Source organism: Thermobia domestica, chromosome 11 (assembly GCF_964235325.1).
Source record: "Thermobia domestica chromosome 11, izTheDome1.hap1.1, whole genome shotgun sequence".
Classification (NCBI taxonomy): domain Eukaryota; kingdom Metazoa; phylum Arthropoda; class Insecta; order Zygentoma; family Lepismatidae; genus Thermobia; species Thermobia domestica.
Window position 1 is genome coordinate 253,242,161 of NC_137464.1, and position 22,169 is coordinate 253,264,329.

At 36.3% G+C, this 22,169-nt stretch overlaps 1 protein-coding gene across 1 annotated transcript in view; it reads left to right on the forward strand.

Moving 5' to 3' along the window:
• LOC145664945 (uncharacterized) overlaps nucleotides 1–22,169 on the forward strand; it is a 38,849-nt gene extending 16,680 nt beyond the window's left edge. Inside the window, exons 3-4 of the mRNA XM_081732065.1 lie at nucleotides 12,580–12,717; nucleotides 21,889–22,169. Of these exons, the coding sequence (XP_081588191.1) occupies nucleotides 12,580–12,717; nucleotides 21,889–22,089 (339 nt within the window). The 3' untranslated portion in view covers nucleotides 22,090–22,169. The remainder of the gene's footprint in view (nucleotides 1–12,579; nucleotides 12,718–21,888) is intronic.

Genomic DNA, 22,169 nt, shown 5'->3' on the forward strand with positions numbered 1-22,169 from the left:
TATTCCTCGATGGTACATCGGATTTTTGATTTCGACCTATGTTGTCACTCAGCACGACATACTCTATCAGCGTGCTAAGTTTGGTTGAGATCGGCCAAACGGTCTAGGAGGAAGCGTTTTTCGGTGATTATTCCTCGATGGTACATCGGATTTTTTATTTCGACCTATGTTGTCACTCAGCACGACATACTCTATCAGCGTGCTAAGTTTGGTTGAGATCGGCCAAACGGTCTAGGAGGAGTTCGCGGACAACCAAACGGCTAACCCGAGTATAAGAGCTTCGCTTCGCTCAGCTCTATTATTATTATTATTATTACTATTATTATTAATAATAATAATAATAATAATAATAATAATAATAATAATAATAATAATAATAACAAAGTCAAACAGTCCCCAAATCAGGCCCGTAGCCAGCCCGAAAATATAGAGGGGGCCCGGTGGAAGTTAGGGGGGGCGATCCAAAAATATTAGTTCATTCCATATTATAGTTCATTTGCAAGCCTATCATGAAACTTTTAGAGGGGGCCAAGAAAAATTTGGGGGGCCCGCCCCCCTAGCCCCCCCTGGATACGGGCCTGCCCCAAATAATAATTGATTTAGTAAGTCTATTGGCGTTAATCATTGGTCGTCGAAGCTAAATAGAATTTTAACGTTCTACTTGCAGTAGACAGGAGCGAAGAGGCGGGTAATTATGGTGTACTGCACTTCCCTCACAACCCTCTGTGCATGTGCTCCTCAACACCTTGTCACAATATAAATCTAGGTAAAGTTCAACAATCCGATTATTTTATTCCCTTTAATGTAATTCTTAGTGTTAGAATATTCAAACTATTACGGGCGAAAATTCAAAACGAATTTATTTCATTATTGCGCCAACGCATATTGTAAAACTCATCATTCTCTGTAACTATTTCAAACAACAAGAAAAGATCGTGAATTTACAGTAATTAAAGTCTTTCTTCACAACATATGTAAAACTGAAAATTCATTAAAATTTATACTAAAACGAAATAAAGGTATGCATAAAATAAGTTTTTCATTATTATTTTCTATTGTGTTAAAAAATTCCCCCATTGGGGAGGGGTAGTAAACCCGCGACTAGGGCAGGCACGGAAAGATCAAGTGTGCATGTTTCGTCTAATCAGCACTTTTTTTTTTTCAACATATACATACATTGGCATCGAGATACACTGGCAACCTTGTGCGGTGACCGTCACTGCAGTGTCCCCGTACGAAGGCTACAATTTAAGGGCGTTGGCACTCTACTCAGAATGACTAAAAAACGCAATTTATCGAAATGATCTGAGTATATAACATTATAGCAATATATTTAAAAGTAGTAATGATTAATTTTATGTTGATATAATCAATATGCGCTTATATAATTAATTAATAATTAATTAAAATTCGTTCCAATGTAGTGAAATAATTAATAAAAATTTTCTTCCGAAACTTGAATATGTTATTCCCTGATTATTATTGATTTGAATGAAATGGTATTAAATTTTTCTTGAAGCTTGATTTGTTTTTAATTATCTTAAGAACTAGATATTGGAATGAAAAAATGCAACTAAACTGCACACCACAGCGCAAGTCCGTTTTTTGACTACTTATATTTGTCGAAAGAGGCCAGCGATCTTCAACATTTATATATCGTTCTAAACACTGAAATGTCTTCTTTCTCTCCATATTATACTTCATCATGTATTACCAACGTACTTTATGTATTTCGAGAATAAATGCGCAAAGTGTTAACATTTTAAGAGGAACATCTGTACGCTAGCGCCACTCGCATTTTCGACGGGATGTTCTACAACTACATGGTCCTACTATCACCTATTTCGCAGTGTAGCTAACGAGTTGAAGGTGTTACCAATCAGGCGTGAGCTGATATACTGCAAATACATAATGGCTCGTAAAAGACCTTTATTAAAAACCAGAAAACGAAATAAGCGGTCAAAATCTGCTCCAGCCGCCGCTAAACGTCGCAAAACTGAAATTGTTGTTTCTGTTGATGATTCTTTTCCATGTTATCAAGAACAAGGAACCGCTGAAGATTCAAGACAGCATGATGAAAGGTAAGATTGTATATATATATATATAAGCTTCGTGTTACTGGAGTATGTTAGTAGATAACTCTTTATATTCGTTTTACTTATTATTTAATGTATATTTACATTATTTTTGTCTCTGGTTTTTAATTATGTTTTGTTTTCGTTGTTTAGCATCTGTTCTCAGTACCTACCAGTTTCTATATACAATCTAATATATTGACTCACTATTTAGATTGGGACGGAATATTGTACTACATTTAATACTCTCTCACTGTGAACCAAATAAGGGTACCATTGTACTGTAAGTTATTTCAATAAATTAGAGTGCTAAGAACAGTGGCTCGCAAGGATACCCGTGAACCGTACGCCATACCAGGGGGGGTCTATCTTCGAAATCTTGGTTTACGTAGGTATAATATTTGTCAATTAGGATCGGACAGTAAGCAAGATATAAATAATGTTGACGATTAAATAATATAATAATATTCACATGTGAGAATCATTTTCGTTCTGAAATATTCCATGGTACGTATAAAATTTGTGCATGTCATTTTGTTCGATCTTTAGCACAATATAATAATAATTTATTGTTAATGGACTAGAGATTATGTGGAATTAATTATGATGATACATATCATGACAAAGAGCGATGTATACGAATATGATGTTGATTAAAGAGAAGAAGTACGATTATAATTACATGCCACTTGGTCCTCAAACATATTTGTCAAATAAAATATTTACTTTTGCAAAACTGAGATAGGCAGCTTCAGAACTGCGTAAACTGATGAGCAACTAGTTATATAATGCAGTATAACTATATGGATATTGTTCATGGGTGGACAACTTCACACTATCCCTCCTCTCTCTAAATTATTTCTAGTATAAAAGAACTCTTTCGAAAATAATAATTTTAGCAACTAACCTAAACTAACGATTTGAGGTGAAAAATCTGAAAATCGGACGGGTAAGTGTGAAGTTCCTTATTTCATTAGTTTGAATAATAATAATAATAATAATAATAATAATAATAATAATAATAATAATAAGTGTCATCTATCAGTTATGAGTACATCCTAGCTCGTAAAAGGTACGGAGGGGAAGAGATGAACGAAGAATTTCTCTGCTTTGCACATCACGTGACTGACTAGCTTCGGGTTAGAATTCCAAGAATTGAGAAGCAAGCAAGCAAACGAGGGGATCTGATAAGACTTTTTTTTTTTTCATTTGTGCTGCACAGAGGGTTTTCATATTGGAATTGGCATGTCATTTCTACTCCCCCTCCTGCCGGATTGGTTTTCCTGTCTTGTTCCGCCAAAATGTTTCTAACTTGTAAGTGTTGACTCAGCCGCGGGCATTTCAGGTGCCATAGTAGGGTATCTGTTTCGCTTTCTTTCTTTCAAGGCATGGTAAAAACGCCAGTCGGGAATCATATTCGCAAGCTCCCGCATCGTAGGCTATGACTTGAATGATTTTTTTTCTCTAGAATTTATTTACATGTTGTACTATAGCAAGCAATTTATGCAACTATTTAATTCACTTGGGTACTGGCTACTATTTAATTCTACAGCGGAAAAAAGTTGTGTAGAAACCAAGGATGTAGCTAGGGGGAGCACGGGGTCCAAATCTTGACTTGCCTTCCAAATATTTAAACTAGTATATAAATACTAGTTTGCTATTTATACTACTAGTTTAGTATATATGCCCCCCACCCAAATCAGAGCTCTGGCTACGTTCCTGGTAGAAACTAAAAAAAAATGTAATTGCTGAGAATTTTGAACGTCCGAAAACGTGATTCGCAAAAAAAAAAAAAAAAAAAAAAAAAAAAAAAAAAAAATTGACGCGCAATTACCAGCTTTGATGATTATTGCATCACAAAAGTGGTATGATAGAAGAAAAAAATCATTCCTCAGTGAGATCCGACTTTTCCAACTTCTAAAATGTGCAATTTGCTATTTATTTTTCTATAGGAGTATTTTTTTTCATTTGCTCAGAATTTTCTGGGATGGGTTGGGTAAGACCCCCGTCCATCTGCACGTCTCTATATATATCACGTAGCTATCATTGTATCACAATGATGCCTCTGAAACTTCTGGATTAATTTTAGATTTCCAAACTATGCTATGCATAAGAAATTGAAGTCCTTTAGAACGGCTGTGTCCGTCCGTCTGTCTGTCTGTCTGTCTATCAACAGGTATCACAGCAAAAACGGTAAGAGCTATTTTCATACAATTTAAGCGGTAAAAACTATCGACAAGTGGTTTTCGGGAATCGATTCAGCATCCCAGGAACAGATTCCATCTCCTTCAAAAACCTCCTACTTAAACCGAAAGTGGTCGATTTTTACCACTTCCTGTTTCAACAGTAATAGTCATAACCCAGAAACGATAATATCTAGCGTCAAACGGTTCTCAGAAATCGATTCAAGGTGTGAAGGAAACAAAACACTTCGACTTTTGTATTTCCACTAAAACCGGAAATGGTAGAAATTCACTACTACTTCCGGTTTCAATATTGATTTTCATTGACATAAAACTGTGAGAGTTATCGACAAGCAGTTTTCAGAAATCGATTCAGCATCCTAAGAATATGTCCTATCTCCTTCACCAATCTTCAAGTTAAACCAGAAGCTATACAAATCGGCCAATTCCGGTTTCAACAGTATTTGTCATAACTCAAAAACGGTAAGAGGTATCGACAAGAGGTTTCTGAGAATCGATTCATCGTTCCAAGAATAGATACAATCTCCTTCAACAATCTTCTATTTAAACCAGAAGTGGTAGAAATTAACTACTTCCGGTCTCTACTATTTTCAGTTTTACTATGTAATTTGTATAGTTTGGAAGTCTACCGTAGTTTCACACTGTGGAACGATACTCACTTCTTTCTTCTTTCAGAGACAATCGTCAATCGCAGAATTGATATGTCATGCTCCACTAATTGAAATCAAGCGAAATTCTTTTAAAATTCTTATCCGTATCCGTATCCTCCCGCGGACAGCATAGGAATTCGATTTATGAAGAACATCGCCGCAACCGTCTAACGTCATCCACGTTCGGTAAAGTTGTGAAACGTAAAGATCACACTTCGTGCTTCGTAATGTGTTGGTGAAAGACATTTTACACAAGAGAAATCTATCGACACCATCAATAGAATACGGAAGAAATCATGAAGATGTTGCTCTACGAAAGTTTGCGGAGGAGAAGAATGTGACAGTAGAGAAACGAGGATTATATATTGATTCTTAGTTTCTTAGCTACTAGTCCAGATGGTAAGAAATATTTTTCAACTTCTTTGTTGATATAATATAATAATTGTTTAACTCTAATAAGTACTGTTTGTTCAGTGTGCTATAATTAGAGGTATTAACTGAATCTGAACGAAACCAAGCCACTTCCTTTTTGTTTATGGAAAAGGGACAGACAGATTATTATATTACTTTAAAAAAAAAATCTTTTCATTCTAGTCTATCAATTAATTCCCTCCTAATCATATTTCAGGATATGTAGTAGAAGATGATGCGTTAGTGGAAGTAAAGTGTGTTCCTTCACTCAGAAATAAGGATGTCACTGAAGAGATAAAGAAAAAGAAAGGGGCATTTTTTCTTAGAGCCCTTCCAGACGGAACTATAGGACTAAATACTAACAGCGACTACTACTACCAAATTCAGGGCCAGTTGAATATTACAAAATTAGACAAATGCTTTTTAGTTGTATACATTTATGATAAGTCACCTTTACACATTGTGGAGGTAAGAAGAGATGAAGAATTATGGGAAAATGTTATGCTACCGAAACTTATACGGTTTTTTAAAGGGTGTATTCTTCCTGAGATAGTAGATTCTATGGTACAACGTGGGATGCCCTGCAGAGACCCGGAATATATCCTAAGTGCTCAAAGCAAGATCGCCAAGAAAAAAGACAATGATCGAGCAAAGATGAAATAGGTGTAATAATGTACATACTTACTGCAACGAATTTGTGTTCTAAATAATCGTGTTTAGCATGTGTATATAATTATTGTTACTATTATTGTATATTTGCAGTTCGTTAATTACTCTTGTAATGTTTTATAATACTGCTTGTATCGTGTTATTCGAAATGCTGGAAAATGCCATGATTTACTGGATCATGGTTAGGAAATATAACCATGTGTGTTTATTTGTTGTTTTTGTATTATAGTTAAGCTGTGTATGTATTTGAATTTGTTCATGTTGATGTACTTGTTAATATTGAATAAAGTAACTTAGGGTATTATTATATGATATAAAGACTCAAAATAGAAAACTAAGAATGATCTAAATAGTGTAAATAATTTATAAAATGAAAATTATCATTGCAACACTTTATTTTTACTCAAATATTCTGTTACATATTTTTTATTCACATAGACTCTTATGTACTTATGTTACTCTCAAATAACCGCTTAACATTATTTCCAAGTTCCAAGTTTTTAAATGTAGTTTATAATGTAGTAACTGTATTCTTGCGCTGAATAACCAAACAATCATACCATTATTTGTATTTTAGTATAAATAAAGAAATCGCTAGTCTGACTAGCCCCAGGTAACTGGGAAAGCAGCCAAGAAGACATTGTACCAGTGTTTCTCAAACTGTTTGGTAACAACTCCCAAAATCGGTAAAATATCAAGGAGTTTGTAAGTTTAAAAATATTCATTCGTAAATGACTTTGTGACATTAGTATTATACAAAGAGGAGACGTCGTAACTTTTACTGACTTCTAAAACGGGTCTAGAGGTAAATTGTTTGAGAATCACTGTATTACACATTCTTGGCGGTCACAAGCCCGGTGAATGCTGAGCGACAGTTGCCGATTGCTTTTCCTGTCATTTGTATTTTGTGTATATCTTTATGTAGAGAGGATAGAAGTGTGAAGGGGAGATCGACCAGTAGGGTCAGTGAGCGCGAAGTACGTCAGGGAAGAATGAACATCTCCGCTCTATAGGACGAGTTTTTTGGAGTGAGTGACAGCTTCTACACGGGGAGGGTTACTGATCGGATCGCGCGTTGAACAGAAGGATGGGTATACCACCATTGAAAGAACTCCCCCGCCACGGTTAGTGCTATAGATATAGACTGCTGCTACCAAACATGTTCTTCTAATTACTTGGTTCTCAATACAAGTTTTCGGGCCATTCTTTTTCCTTGAAATCCCATCCTTTCAATTCGTATTTGATGCTTTTGTATTTCAAGGCGACAGAAGAGGTTTCTATGGCTTTTTTTTGTTATATTGTCGTTTCAAAATTTTATTAAATTTGGTAAATAATAACAAATGATATATATAAAACCAGAGTAACCAGACGACGGTGTATGGCCCTGCACCGGCCCTAACCAGGGGTTTTCCCAGAATTTTGTCTCGGGTTCTGTATTTTTGCTGGGGGAGTTTGGATATTGATGCATGGAGGAACAACATAACGTAAACGAAATTACATGTGTGATAAAATAAGGCAGAAAAAACATTTTCTAACAAGTACACCTTCTCCAAAAAATACTTTTCATGGCTTGATCGAGGGCTATTTCAGAATTGACTATCTCTACAGGGTACCCCTGGAATTTTCAATTAAAGTTTCTAACATTTCTTCATACATTTACCCAGGGACGTACGAAGAGGTTGGGTACTGGGGGCCCGGAATCCCCCCCCCCCGAAATTCCGACTTTTTTCTAAATTTAGTCTAACTTTAGGGGTAATTTTACACATTTTAATATAATTTAACCTTAAATTGTTTTCGGACCTTCCGAAATGATTTGGACCCCTTCCACAATAAATTCGTGCGTACGTCTCTGAGGCAAATACAGATACTTTATCTTTAGGGGTGATATGAAAGGCTATGTATTTTTCTCTGTATCGATCGATGAATTATGGCAACAACCATTCAAACTATTGAAACAGATCAACGTGAAGCTTCCACCACAGCAAGCATATATAACAGGCACGTATCCAGGTGGGACCTGGGGGCTCATGTCCCCTCCGAAACTGAAGCACGTTTTTAATAAACATACTTTTACGTTTTTGAGATTCTTTTGTTTCAAATTACTTCGAGTCTGTCAAAATTTTGGTCAATGTGTTGTTGTCTTCTTTTAAGTCCAAGAACATACCGTGATACCATTGCCCCTTGGTGGAATAAAAAAGAACACTTTTAAATAGGATTAAAATTTCGTTTCTGTTCTGTTTACAACTTTAAATGTAATAGAAGTATACACTCAGTGTTTTCTTGTTATTCTTGTTATATGCTATCACAGACATTTTCCTTAGTTACATATCTCTCGGAAATATTTGTTTGACTTTCTTTGTGCCACAATACAGTTCGTTCAAACTAAACTGGTTCTTATAATGAAAAGTAAGGAAAAGTTTAAGCAAGAATAGAACTGTTGCATTATATTATTATTATTATTTTGAAAACAAATTGATATTTTAAAACATTAGAATTACGTGCTTACGAGACTTCCCCTTGTCACCCCTCCGCGAAAAGAAAACCTGGATAAGTGCTTAATATATAGTGATTAAATTCCCATCAAATCAAATAAGTTCTCATGTATCCGAACTTGATACATGTATTCAAACTACAGACCAGGAGAGCATAACGTGTTCTGCAAGATAAAATTTTGAGATGACCAATTTCACATCACATCACATCAGGATTGTGAAGACAAGGGACGTACTCAGGGAATGGGTCCGGACCCCCCCAATATCCCGATATTTTTGTAAATTTAGTCTAATTTTAGGGGCAATACAAAGTTTAATATAATTCAGCCTCAAATTGTATTTGAACCCGCCCAAAAACTTTCGACCCCTCCCGACATAAATTCCTGCGTACGTCTCTGGTGAAGACTATATCTGAATTCGGTTTCTCGTAATAAATAATATAAACAAAATTTTATATAGGCATATTTAACATTACTGTACTCTTTTGAATAACAGTTTCATGATTTGTTAAGATTGTTTTCTGATTTATAAGATATTATATTAGATTCAGCTAAAAACATACCACCATATTTTAAACGTTATAACATATGTGGCAACAGTAGCGTAACTTGAAGCCTCAGAGTCCCCATAGCCCTTGGTTATGTGCCCCCTGGGCCGCAAGGCTTGTGGGGGCGCAATTTACGCCTATGTGTGGCATATACTATTGGGAAATAAACTATTCAATAAAATGATTCTGACAAGTATTCAGTGACATAAATAGAAAATATTTTGTCCAGCAGGATAAGTGGCGTAACAAGATGAAGGACCAAGTGAGGTGCCCCTCCCTCAATTCTGATAGAGTTTGAGGGGCGTCAAAGGTACATAAGATTCATTTTGCAGCCCTCAATAAAACAAAAAGGAGGCAATATTACAAACAAAAAAGTAAGTATATTAGTTATTTCTTTTGTCGGCGCTGACTGACTACGGTCCGCCTTCGGTAGAATCTTTTTGTACATAAAGTAGTTACTATATAAATTTTCTTTGTACTGTATATGTGAAATGAACCCTCCAAACATAATGTATAAATAAACATGAATAAAAGAATAAATAATTCTATGTAATATTGCAGTCACGGGAGATGTAAACATATGCCTTACTCCCTTTATCTATCTGTTAGGGAAGCATAATAAAATAGGTTTCCCCCGACATTTTAAACTTCCTTACTCGGCTGAGTAGTGTTTTCTTTTTTCCTCAAAATCAGCTAAACGGAACGTTTTCCTTCTTTAAAAAGTAGTATTACTGTTTTATTACAAACAGTAATAGTTTTAAAAACTATATTGAGGAATAAGAGCTCAAGATTTAAAATTATCGCACTTTTTCGTACGGTAATCGGGTTTTGATGTACATCTGCGGACAGCCAAATTACTGTACAATTTCCATCTCTAAATCGAACAAAATCTGTTTTTAAATACATTAGTATTTTATTTCGTAACAGAAGAAAAGACTTGATGGGTTGAAAATATATAAATATTGGGAACAGAAGGAAGAAGTTAAAGGGTTACTTACAAAAATAAAAATAACGTAAGTGTATTAGCGCGATATTGCACTCATTGGTACGCGTTTTCGTGCACAGAGAAATAATAATAATAATAATAATAATAATAATAATAATAATAATAATAATAATAAAACGTATCAGATACTCCATAGAAACACATTATATACCAAGCAATACAGAACAAGTAATCATTTCATTTCTTCCTTTTCTCTACTTAAATGTATTTAATTTACTGGTATTTCGTATTCTGAAAATGTACAAGAATGAAGATAAAACAAGAAATTCCCATTTATCAAAAACTTTCAGTACTTTTTTTTCCTTTTTCTGATACTTCAAGGGGGGCCGAATAATGATGAGAATCTTGAAATTATTTTCATTATTTCGATCACTGGTTCTTAACAATGGCTTAACGCCCCCACAGGCGTTTTCCTTTCTAAACGAGGCTTGGAACAAAAAGGGGCGATTGGAGGGTGTTTGAGATTTCATGACATGTTATAGACTGTTTTCTTATTATTCGACGAAAACTATGACTTATTTTACCAATACACACAAACATACACGTATAAATATACAGAAGAATTGTGTATATATAAAACAATTATGTTCTTTATGTTCATTATTTGTCAACTGATTTGACTGTATTTAACACTTTTTCATTATTGAGATGGCAACATCGAATTAAACAACAAACATTTTCACACACGTTTTTGCGAGCGGAGGCAAGACCGACTGCGATGCTAACTCCATCTCTGGACGGAGAAATAAAACTCGTGAAAGTCCTTGGCTGCTTTTCCGCGAGTGACGAACACTGAGAGTTGCTCGAGACAGTTGCGCGAGAGCGGTCGGTGGCGGCAACCGTTTTCAGTGACAGCAACTGCAGTTACCTAGTACGAACGCAGCAATTTAAAGCAATGCTTCACAAGCAGTTGTGCTACCGAGTTGCGCCACTGCAGTGACTGAATATGAAGGCTCGGTTAGCTTCGGTGTTATAGGCTGCCGAAAACAGGGGGTAAAGAAATTTTAGGCCGCTATAGCGCTACGAGCGTGAGTGATCGAGCTAAGGCGGCGGAAAATGTCAAGGAAAGAGACGTTAAAATAGGTGTGAATGCATATGTTTCCCACCTGCCAACCATAAATCGTGTGTGCCATGTCGAGATCTCATACAGATAGGAAATAGTGGACACTGTCATATCCACTCTGTGTGGTTGCATAACCGCCAGGTGACCAACAATGAAGCGGTGGATATGACGTGGAGGGAAGACACGTCGGGAGGTGATTGCACAACTGAAAACAAGCAAACAAGCCCATAAAAACATAGGTCGACAAAGGCGGCGTAGTCCACCAGGGACCGGGCGAAAGAGTGTCGCAAACCGTCGGCGAAGTAGAATATCTCCCGAACGAAGAGAGATATTGACGTCGGTCCACAACAAAAGAATGAACATCAGACCCAAGGGAAACGATGGTGAAAACCGAATTGTGCATAGGGAACTGCCACACAGAAAGAAGGGGAGTCAGCAAAGCAGACATGGTAGGGACTAGGGATGGGAAAAACCGGTTTCTATAAAAACCGAAATCCGAAAAACCTACATTTCGGTTTTCCTCAAAACCGGTTCGGTTTTTCACCGAAACCGGTTTCGGTTTTCTCCAAACCGAAACACCATTCTGGTCAGAAATAGAACAAATTTTGAAAAAAGAAACGGAATCGGTTTTGAAGAAAACCGAACCGGTTTTGGAGAAAACTGAAAAACCAGTTTTTGTGCCCACCACTAGTAGGGACAGTGCGAAGTGACACAGATGTATGTACGATGGCGTGTGACGAAGAACTTTTTTTTTTTATGTGAAGAATCACATCCCGAAGTTCTTCGGTGGAGTTCCCAACCACCATGTATATACAGTACATATCGGCATGGTTCTTATTGGCTCTGTTTCAAACTAACTTAAACCATTCAGAGAATTCCGTAGAGATCGAAATAAATTAGTCTTACGGTGCGAGGTCTGGGGTATACACTGGATGCATTATACCTCCCAGCCAACTTCTGACGAGTCGTTAAGGATGCAGACCATATGGTGTTGTTAGCGTGGTATACAACACCTCTTCCGGTTTATACTGCTAAGTGCACTCGAGCTAGTTGTTGACAGTGCAGGTCCAAATCTCCGGCGGCGGTTTCAGTTCGTGATGCACGACGACCTTCCACTCCTGGATGTCAATCAAAACTTTGCCACAGAAAACGGAGATCTTTTTTTTTTTCATATTGTTGTTGGTTATCCACTTCTCATTATCCGTGAGTACCCGTTTCAGAAATGGCTCGAGTTCGGTACGTTTAAGTAGATATTCAATCGACTAAATCTTTTTCAAGTCAAATCATAGCCTCGGTGTTGAATGACGTCACAAAACACTAAAACTCCCTCAAATGCAAATGAAATTATTTTCCCTAATGTAGAATTAAACTAGTATTTATTGCTACTCTTTTATCTTCAATGACACTGCCAAAACTATGGCGAAGTTTATATAATTTAGTAATATGCTTTTGTTTGTTTCAGTTGATACTTTTAACGACGACCATCTTGAATTATTATAACAAGTACCAACTAGCAATAGGAAGCTACTATGGACTTCTGCTAATCAGTTCTGGATTAATAGTAAGCCTGATACTCGGGAAAAAATTACCAAATGCGATTGTGAGTTACAATTATTTGTTATTTATTGTTACTAGAGCTAAGAAATTTTGGTGCGGTACGATTTTTTATCTTTTTCTTTTGAATCAAAATGCCTAAATCAGCTTGTCTTGCAAAGATATTATTACATAAACACTCCTATCTGTTAGATTGCACTTTTTAAAACTTTTTGCTCCTTTTCCCGCATTCTATTTCTATAATTATTAAACAAGGGACACCAAGCATGTCCTGCATATCTCTTTAATTTTGCTCCAATGCAACTGTGTTCCACGAAACTTGACAAGTGATAACATTAAACTGACAAAATCACGGCTATCGCTGATCGATATTGTTCAGTACTCTTGTGGCCGTGTGCACCAACGAAGTTCAACTGTTGAACAAGGGTAGTTGAACAAGCTCGGTGTGAATGTCTGATGCACCAATAACGTTGATGGTTAAGTCTTGATCAAATGGTGGATAAACTTGGTTTAAGTTTGAACGGCAGAATTTGGGGGTTTAAACTTCTTTGATCCAAGTCAGTCCGTTTACATCCAATAGTGTCTTTGAATTTTTCCACTAATGAAATTACTATACATTTCTCGTGTTCGGAAAAAATTTTTGCTCGTGGTTTCATTATTTTTTTCCTAGATACAATGTATGTCTTATCAAAAAATGAAATAAATGTTCTGAAGTTCGTTCTTGAAATGCAAAAGCAAAAATTAATAAATAAATAAAATAAACGGTGTAGATTAGAAATACAGTTCTTTTTTAATTTTCAGTAAAGTCTATTAACTCGCAAAAAAAAAAAAAAAAAAAAAAAAAGATATGTAGGGTTATGTAGGTAGAAAACCTGCAACGCTGTAGCTTTACAATAGAGAACCCACTAGCAATAAACTACATATAATGTTTTTTTTTTTTTTTTTTTTTTTTTTTTTTTTTTTTTTTTTTTTTTTTACAAAATTAGCTCATAGCATTTTCGACAATGTATTTTCTAAACAATTTTCCAGTAAAGGTTAACCTTAAGAGGGCATAAAAGTTATGTCTATAAATACAGTATTTTCTTGTCAAAATTCCATGCAAACAGCGTAAATCTTATTATCCAGTTATTCATCGTAAAACTTAATATCTAGTTACTCCTCGAGTGTATCAACCAATTGCGTACAATTGTATAAGACACATACAAACTTAGCTGCATATAATGAAAGCCACACGTCCCAAACCACGCACCAAACTTTGCAAGCTGCTCGTTACAAGCTATTTTTGAACCTATTACGGTTTACGCCAAGGTGAAGGTGGAGGGCTATAATCGAGATGCGTCCGTAGGGAACAGGCGAATTTGCGATGGTGGGTATACGTGTAAGCAAATTAAGGGTTCACTCGAGCAGATGGTTCTACCAAATAGAAAATTCATAGGTAAAATACCACGTGAAATATTTTCCATGAAGAAATGAAAGTGTAAATATTAGTAATTACCATCTATCACAGCATATTGATGTTAATTATTAGTGATAAAGAAATTATTGTATGTGTAAGTGTGCTCTTCCACTGTCCTCGTTTGTGTGTATAACCCGTCGTTGACGCGCCTTCTCGCTATTGACACAACCGCTCGTTATCGCTCGGGCCTCCCTATTGCACTCCTACTCTCACTCGGTTAGATAGCATTCGTGCTTTTTGGTGGCCACCTAGCACAAGATGGTTCGTTTTTTATACACAGTAGTTTTTATGCTATACGTCCATACTTTATTTATACGATACTGAGCCATCCTGAAGTCAATCCGCAAGTAGTAATGGAGCTCTTCATTTAGTGCATGCTCTGCTAAAAGAAAACTCTAACCTAACCTGAAAATGTAAGAAGTGTCAAAATTTGGTAGAACCGTCTGATCGAGTAATTAACAAATCAGAACAAAATATACGTACCAACCTGTAGTTGGTGATCACTACAAGCTTGTTTTGCATTATAATTGCATAATTATGAACCATTGATTTTAATGCTGTTTCTACAATCAAATATTACTTACATGTGTAACAAATGTATTTTGAGAAATTGCACTGGAAAACAGGAGGTTGAGTTTTTCCAAACTTTTCTTTCGTTATGCACACACCACCATCGCTAATGTGCCTGCTTTCGCGGACAAAATCACGAGCGATCCCTCAAATTATGCCCTCAGGTTGTGTTGGCTACTTAGCACACATTCGTCCGTGGTTTTTGCACTTACTGTATTTATAACATATAAGTTTGCAAGCATATTATAAATGTGTATGCAGCTGGTGAACAGGTGAGAAACTAAGAATGCAGGAGACATTAGACCATAAGTGGAAAGAATAAATGGTAGCGCTCCTCAACTTTACCTATGCTAATTGGAAATTGTAGGCAAACGCCAACAAGGAAAATGATGTAAAAGACACTAGAATAAAATTTTCACGATGAAATATGTATAACTGTTGAATCAATTTTCCCCATCAGTGGATTCCAGAAGTTTTTTTTTTTAAATTTATTTTCTAGTGATGTCGAATTTCAGTATCTACTGGGGATGAAATGTATTAGTAACGAAAATACTGGAAATCCACATTGACCATAGGATATATGGTTCCAACGGAATTTCGTGGTTCTCGGGGAGAAGTTCCCCCCGGCCAATTCCTAAAATCACCACTGGTCCACATAGATCCACATTATATTTGTTCTTTGTTATAAGTTTAGTGCAATCTTAATTGTGCAGCTTTACTATACGGATCCACAGATTGTGAAACAAACGGTGCCCAATTTATGCGAAGAACAGCATGCAGTTTTACTCTACGTAGCCATAGTTTATGTCAGCCTTTCCCAACCGGTGTGCCGTGAATGGGCCGCTGGTGTGCCGCGGGTAAATCGAAACGAAATTATTAATTCTATAGTAATTAAATTGCAGAACATAGGGAAAAATGTATATTTGCATTTCACATTACTATGAATCTCTATGAATCTACAATTTTAAGTTTCATATCGCGTCACTTTTCTGTACATTTTTAATATTGAAAAAGGTATTTGTTATCATTGTTATGACGTCATGAAAATTATTGCTTTTTTATTGTTGCAGACTATTTCGTAGCTTCAAATTTTAAAATATTCAATCCTTTCGACAAAACAAACATGTATATCTATTACCTACACTTGTGTTTTAAAAGTAAAAGAGATTTATTTGTTCGTTCGTTATTTAGTGATCTTCCTTCGTAGTAAAAGGTTGGATACAGTTTTTAAAAAGAAAGCGTATTTTTAAAAACCTGAGTCCAATATTTAATTGGAATTGTTTTCTATTTTTAAATTAGAATGAAAAATAAGCATAATGATTTACCATGGTGGAAAATCAGTGACCAAGCTTTCTTCTCTGTGAGATCAGTAATCATAGAAAAATGCAATGCAATCTTTGAGTTTTACGTTCCACGCTTATGCCGATGAGGCTAAAGGAGACGGTGATGATGAGTAATGAATGAAAATGGTGGAATGAAGAAAGTGGGAGGAAACGGGAGAACCCCGAGAAAACCCACGCACACGGTGTTTGTTCACAGAAAAAGATACCATGGTCTTTAAATATAATAAAATCTATGAGTGTGCCGCGAGAATTCAAGTTACAACCATAGTGTGCCGCAAGTTGAAAAAGGTTGGGAAACGCTGGTTTAAGTAGTAGTAGGAACGAGTTAGAAACCCCGTAGGGGTTAGTTGGGTTCTGTTCTGGACATAAAATGAGCAAATTAAAGACTTGCCCATATTTTTCTATATATTTTACAATCTGTGTATCCGTATAGTAAAACTGCACCGAGAACAAAACCCAATAAACCCCTGCGGGATTTCTAATCCTTTCCTACTACTACTTATACTATGGATTCGTATAGTAAGTTTAAGTTTACTTAAACGATGTGTACTGAACTTCGATTTTCAATGGTGCAACAAAAGTCTGGGAACCACGTTTAAACTTGGAAAGTTTAATGTTGAACGCGTTTAAGTGAACGCTCGTTTAAACTTCGTTGGTGCACACGGCTGTTGGACATAAAACTTTGCAGTACATACACAATTCGTGAGTGACCGGAAGAGATAATTGGTTGATTTAGATTTTAGTGTTCCGTTTAACACGAGACTATATGATACGTGGACCTATAGCTTGACGTGGGATCCGAATCACATGAGCTCCCACCAGGAATCGAATCCGGTTCTCCCATGTCGAAAATGCGTATGCTAACCAAATAGCAGGAGATGCAGCCTCACTGAAAAAATGAAATGTTAAATCATATCTGTTTCAACAGCTTTCCGGATATATGACTTTAATGACATTACATTTTTAGACAGATTTTTTAGTACATGAAGGTATTTTGAGATCGTATATATAATGTAATTAGTAGAGCAACCCACATTATGATTTTCTTAAAATTACGCTTTATTATTAATTTCAATCATTGTTTTACATTAATCGTATATAATGTGTAATATTTACTCTAAATATTTTAAATATTAAATATTCTAAATATTTATATTCTATACATTAAATATTCTAAATATTTTGATCTCTTTATTAATATTTTATGCAACCAGAAAGTTCACATTTAATGAACTTCACTAGTGTGTGCGCCTTATTTTTTAGTAGAGGTGCATACATACACAAACGGACTGTAAAAGATGCCACCAAAAAGTACACAAGATGCTCAAATTCAAGAGGTACACAAAACAATATAGTGTGGAGTTCTTGTGTATTACTCATTGTAGGCGGAAGTTTTCTTCTTCTTGTCAGGGGGGCGCGGTGGCTCGGCTCAGTGGTAGAGCGTTCACCTCCGGTGCGTGGGGTCCCTGGTTCAATCCCAGCTCGCGCCGTGTGGACTTTGTGGTGGACAAACACCGTGCTCTGGGTTTTCTCGGGGTTCTCCCTTTTCCTCCCACTTTCTTCATTCCACCCTTTCACTCATCTCTCATCATCACCGTCTCCTTTAGTCTAACCGGCATAATCGTAGGACGTAAAACTTGAAGATTTCATTTTTTTCTTCTTCTTGTCCTTTTTCATTTTCTCCACATCAAAGGATTACACCGAAAAGTTTACTGAAATAAAAATAAGTTGCATTGTTCTTCTCAATGCTTTTGTATTGTAAATATTAGTTTTAAAAAAGTATTAATACAATATGTTAAACTTGTAGTTAAAGAGGTTTTTTTTTTTTTTAAGAATTGTGCTAAATATTTTAAATTATGCTTTATTTTCTAAAATTATGCTTTATTTTCTAAAATTATGCTTTATTTTCTAAAATTATGCTTTATTATGCTTTTAAAATTAATTTCTTCTAGACCCTTAAACAACCACAACCATGTTCAAGGCACCAACCATATGTGTAAATTGCTGTTATGCTTTTGGGTTGCTCTAATAATTAGTTTTGGTATTCTTTGCGTGAATATTTTCATTTGAAATTTACATCTTTTTCCACAATTATGAACTTTTGTTAAAAATATGCACCATTTTGATAAAACGAAGTTTTGCACCTAAAATTCCTAACTAATTATTATTACTTATTGACTGTAAATCCTCGCTGATAGGTCTCTTTACCTATTACAACCTCAACAAGTTTCAATATAAAGTGACAACATTACTATCAATAAGCAGATATTACGCTACTTTTCCAATAAAATATTATGCATGTTTTAGAAATAAATTACTACACCTGTTTTAGAAGTAAAATATTACCCCTGTAACTCAGGTTATAATATTAACAATGAAGCAACGATGACTCAGTGATAAAGCGGTCACTTTAGGGCGCGTGGATCCATGTTTCAATCATAGCTTCCATTAAATGGGTTTTGTGGTGGACAAATATCGAATGCGAGGGTAGGCCTATACCGTTTTCTTTCACTTTTGTTATTTCACCTTTATTGCCCGGTAAACAATAATGCTATGTAGAAGGGAAAGTTATATACCAACACGCTCTTTACATACCAACCCGAACCTATGACCTGACCTACCTAGGTATAGAGAGAATATAAAAAGATAAGAACGCAGTATTATTTATCCTGGTATCAAGATTTGTACCACATTCTCTGTAGAATGAATCAAGCGTTTCAATAGTTATTACGCATATTGTTCCGTGACATGTGGAGGAGGAAATGGGGGATAAGTCGGAAAAATGCCTTCCAAAATAGCCCTATTGTGAAGTTGTGCGTCCTCTGAAGCGACACGCGAGCTGGTAGGAGTCAGTGTGGATTTAAAGGACATTTTACAGGGGAGGTAAAGTGAACATCCGAAAGAATTAACATGGGGAAGTTCAGAACTTGCGGGAGACATCCAATTCTTCAGAGGGGAACTTTGGTATAAAACATTTCCCTCTCATACCTATGCCGTCTACCAAAATGAAACTTGGTACACCTATTTCCTATCCCCTATAGTATTTTTCGATGTACATTTGGATTGTGTGCTTTTACCCAGGGCTACTCCAGACGGGGCCGAAATTGATAGGAGGGAATTTTTCCGACATTCTCCCAATTTTCCCTATTCAGGTATGGTATGGGCGCCAATACATAGCAATCCTGGAAAGCTCGTTTTATGCTAAAGAAAATGAACTATATAAGCTATGACGTTCTAATGAACAGTGTTGATGCAATAGCTATTTCACTGCGAGTCTACGATTTTCTTTGTACTAACAAGGTTAATGGGCCACAGAGACTTACTCTGTTGTCCATGCCATCTAATTTTTTGTGCATGAACATATTTTTGTTATGTTTATCGAATGGACTATGTTTGATGTCCGGATGGCACGTTCATGTCCATTCCTTGTGAGAATTGATCATCGTTAAAATAAAGATAAAGAACACATTGCCCCAACACAGTTTGAAGTGTGTATTAGTCAACTAGCAATTTGACATCTTTTATCCGAACATTTCGACCCCGCACTCCCATTCGCAATTTTACTTTTTTAAAAAAATAAATAAAATCCCATGATAATGCTCTAAGGTTAAAATAGACGGTGATCGTGATAACGAACGAAATAGTGGAATGAAGAAAATATGACAAAACGTAAGAGCCTCGAGAAAACCCATCCAAATTGTGATTGTCCACCACAAAGCCTACTGCTTGGCATGGACTGAAATCAAACCTGGGTCCCCACGCACCAAATGTGAACGCTCTACCAGTAAATCACCACAGCTCCTTTACTTCTTCCGTAAAAGCTACGTTGGCAATTCGAGTTGGTTCGCAAGTTACTCGCTAAAGCGGCACCTTCCCACTGCTAAGCCTATGTCTACGCAATTACACAGCTGTGATATCATACTTGATTTTCACCCATAATAAAGGAACATACCAACCACAAAGACCATTCAGTAAATAGTATTTGGTAGATACGAAATATTTACCCTGAGAATCATATTCGTTGATTTCGGTAATGTACTGAAAGCAGAGGCGATCCGTGATAAGGGGCCCGGTGGGCCCGGCCCACCCATCGTTTTTGTATTAACATAGCAACATGTATGTATCGTGCTAGTATTGTTGCTATAATTTCCCTCTGAACCAGAAACAGTAGTTCTGACTCCTTCAACTCAGCTTTTCCATGTAATACTTAAGCTTATGGGCAAGCTATTCACGCGGTCAGTATAAATCAAAGGAAAAAAGGGCCTCAGCTGTTTCCGTGTGGACTCAGTATCCTCTTGCATTGCCTCGTGTGGCGAACAACGTGAAAACCCAGCTTGAATATATGTGGCATGGGCCAAGAATCGTAGGCCCTCATCACACGATTGCAACAGACTCCTTCCAAACGAAAAGGTTTGAAACTTGCTTGTCGCCAAAATTCGCTTTGTCTGTAGAGGCTGTTGATTTCACACTTTTAGTTGTTTTGTCCCTTGACTTTGCTCTCTTGTCTTACTTCTGCTGAAGGAATCCAAAATCAACCGCCTCTGTTTTCCTAATCTGCAGCAAGCACCCGCCGAAAATTCTAAACAGATCACGGTCTCTTTCGGACAGTTGCCTAGAAGTCTGCCGTGGGCTTCAGTAGTGGTATCACAGTAGTGATATCGGTCATAGGTCACCAGGTCTGGCTCACGCTTCTCCGACCCAATCTGGCCCGGAGACCCAGAAGCAGCCGAAATATCTGAGCAGCGTTGCTGCAGAATTTTGTCGATGATTCATGATGTTCACTGCTTGAAATCGAATATTCATTTGTTTCGTTCCCGGTTTGACTCTTAATCAAGATTATAATTATTAAGCATGTCTATTGGCAGGTCCTGACTTTTTTTTTTCACTTCTTAATTTTCACTTTGGGTCTGGAAATGTTTCTTCCATGTTTCTCGACATTCAGCTTCCTCTTTTAACTCCCAATATTTTCTTCTAATTTTCATGTCAGCGATCGGTTGTGTTCTTCTCCCTATTCCTCGGTTTCCTTCCATCATTTTTTCTATCGCTGTTTGAAAAGACAATTTCTCTGCAAGATGTGTCCAATCCAATTGGCCTTTCTACGAAGGATGGTGGCAAGAACCGTCCTCTTCTCTCCTATTCGTTTTAAAACGTCTTCGTTTGTTACTCATTCTGTTTATTTTATCTTCTCCATCTTTGTCCAACACCACATTTCGAAGCTCTTCAAATATTTCTTCTCTAACTTCCGTAATGTCCAAGTCTCTTAGCCAAATATTAAGGCTGCTAGTTAAGAGTGACCTTTTCTTGTTGAATGTACCTTTGGCTATGGCAATTCTCGACCTGATCTCTCTGGTGCAATACGTGTCTTTCGTCAAAATACTTTCCAGATATTTGAAATGGTCGACCTCTTCAAGTATTGTTTGTTCTACTCTGACCCGAAGGGCGAATTTCCACGTGATATTCTCACGACTTTCGATTTTTCTATGTTGATTTCCATTCCATATACGTAGATCCTCACTGTCAACTACTTTGTCGCCGTATTTCAAATATAAACTCACGTGTATATGTCTTCCCAAACATGATTTTTTAAAAACATAATCTATACAAAAAGAATTAACAAAACACTACTTGAGCTCACCGACATGTACTGTATATTCTAAACGAGATGTTTTACAGGTCGATTAAACTTTGACAATCTCTGATATGAAAAACATGTAGCTTATCTTTTATGTGATGATGATAAACCCTTGTAGTTATCTTTCAGTATTGTATAGTATTTTTTATAGATTTGTTAAATTTCCTCATTACAACAAATTGACCAAAAATAATGTTCCAATCTGTTTTTTCTTAGCTTGTAACGTATTTAGGTCTTGGGATTGTGTTCAGCGTAGTCTCAGCGGCTTTCCTACTTGAATGGAGAGAAATAAATTACGGCTGGGTTCCACAATGGATGGAAGTGGATAAGTGGAAGTTGCTGATCGCTGGAACACTTACTGTCATCCTTGCTGTCTTATATACGATGGATTTCATGCGCGAAGTCTGGGGGATTTAATATTTTCTTCTTTTGTACGTTATAAGGATTTCACTCCTAAGTCTGTAACAAATATACTTAAAAAAATAAAATTAAGTGAT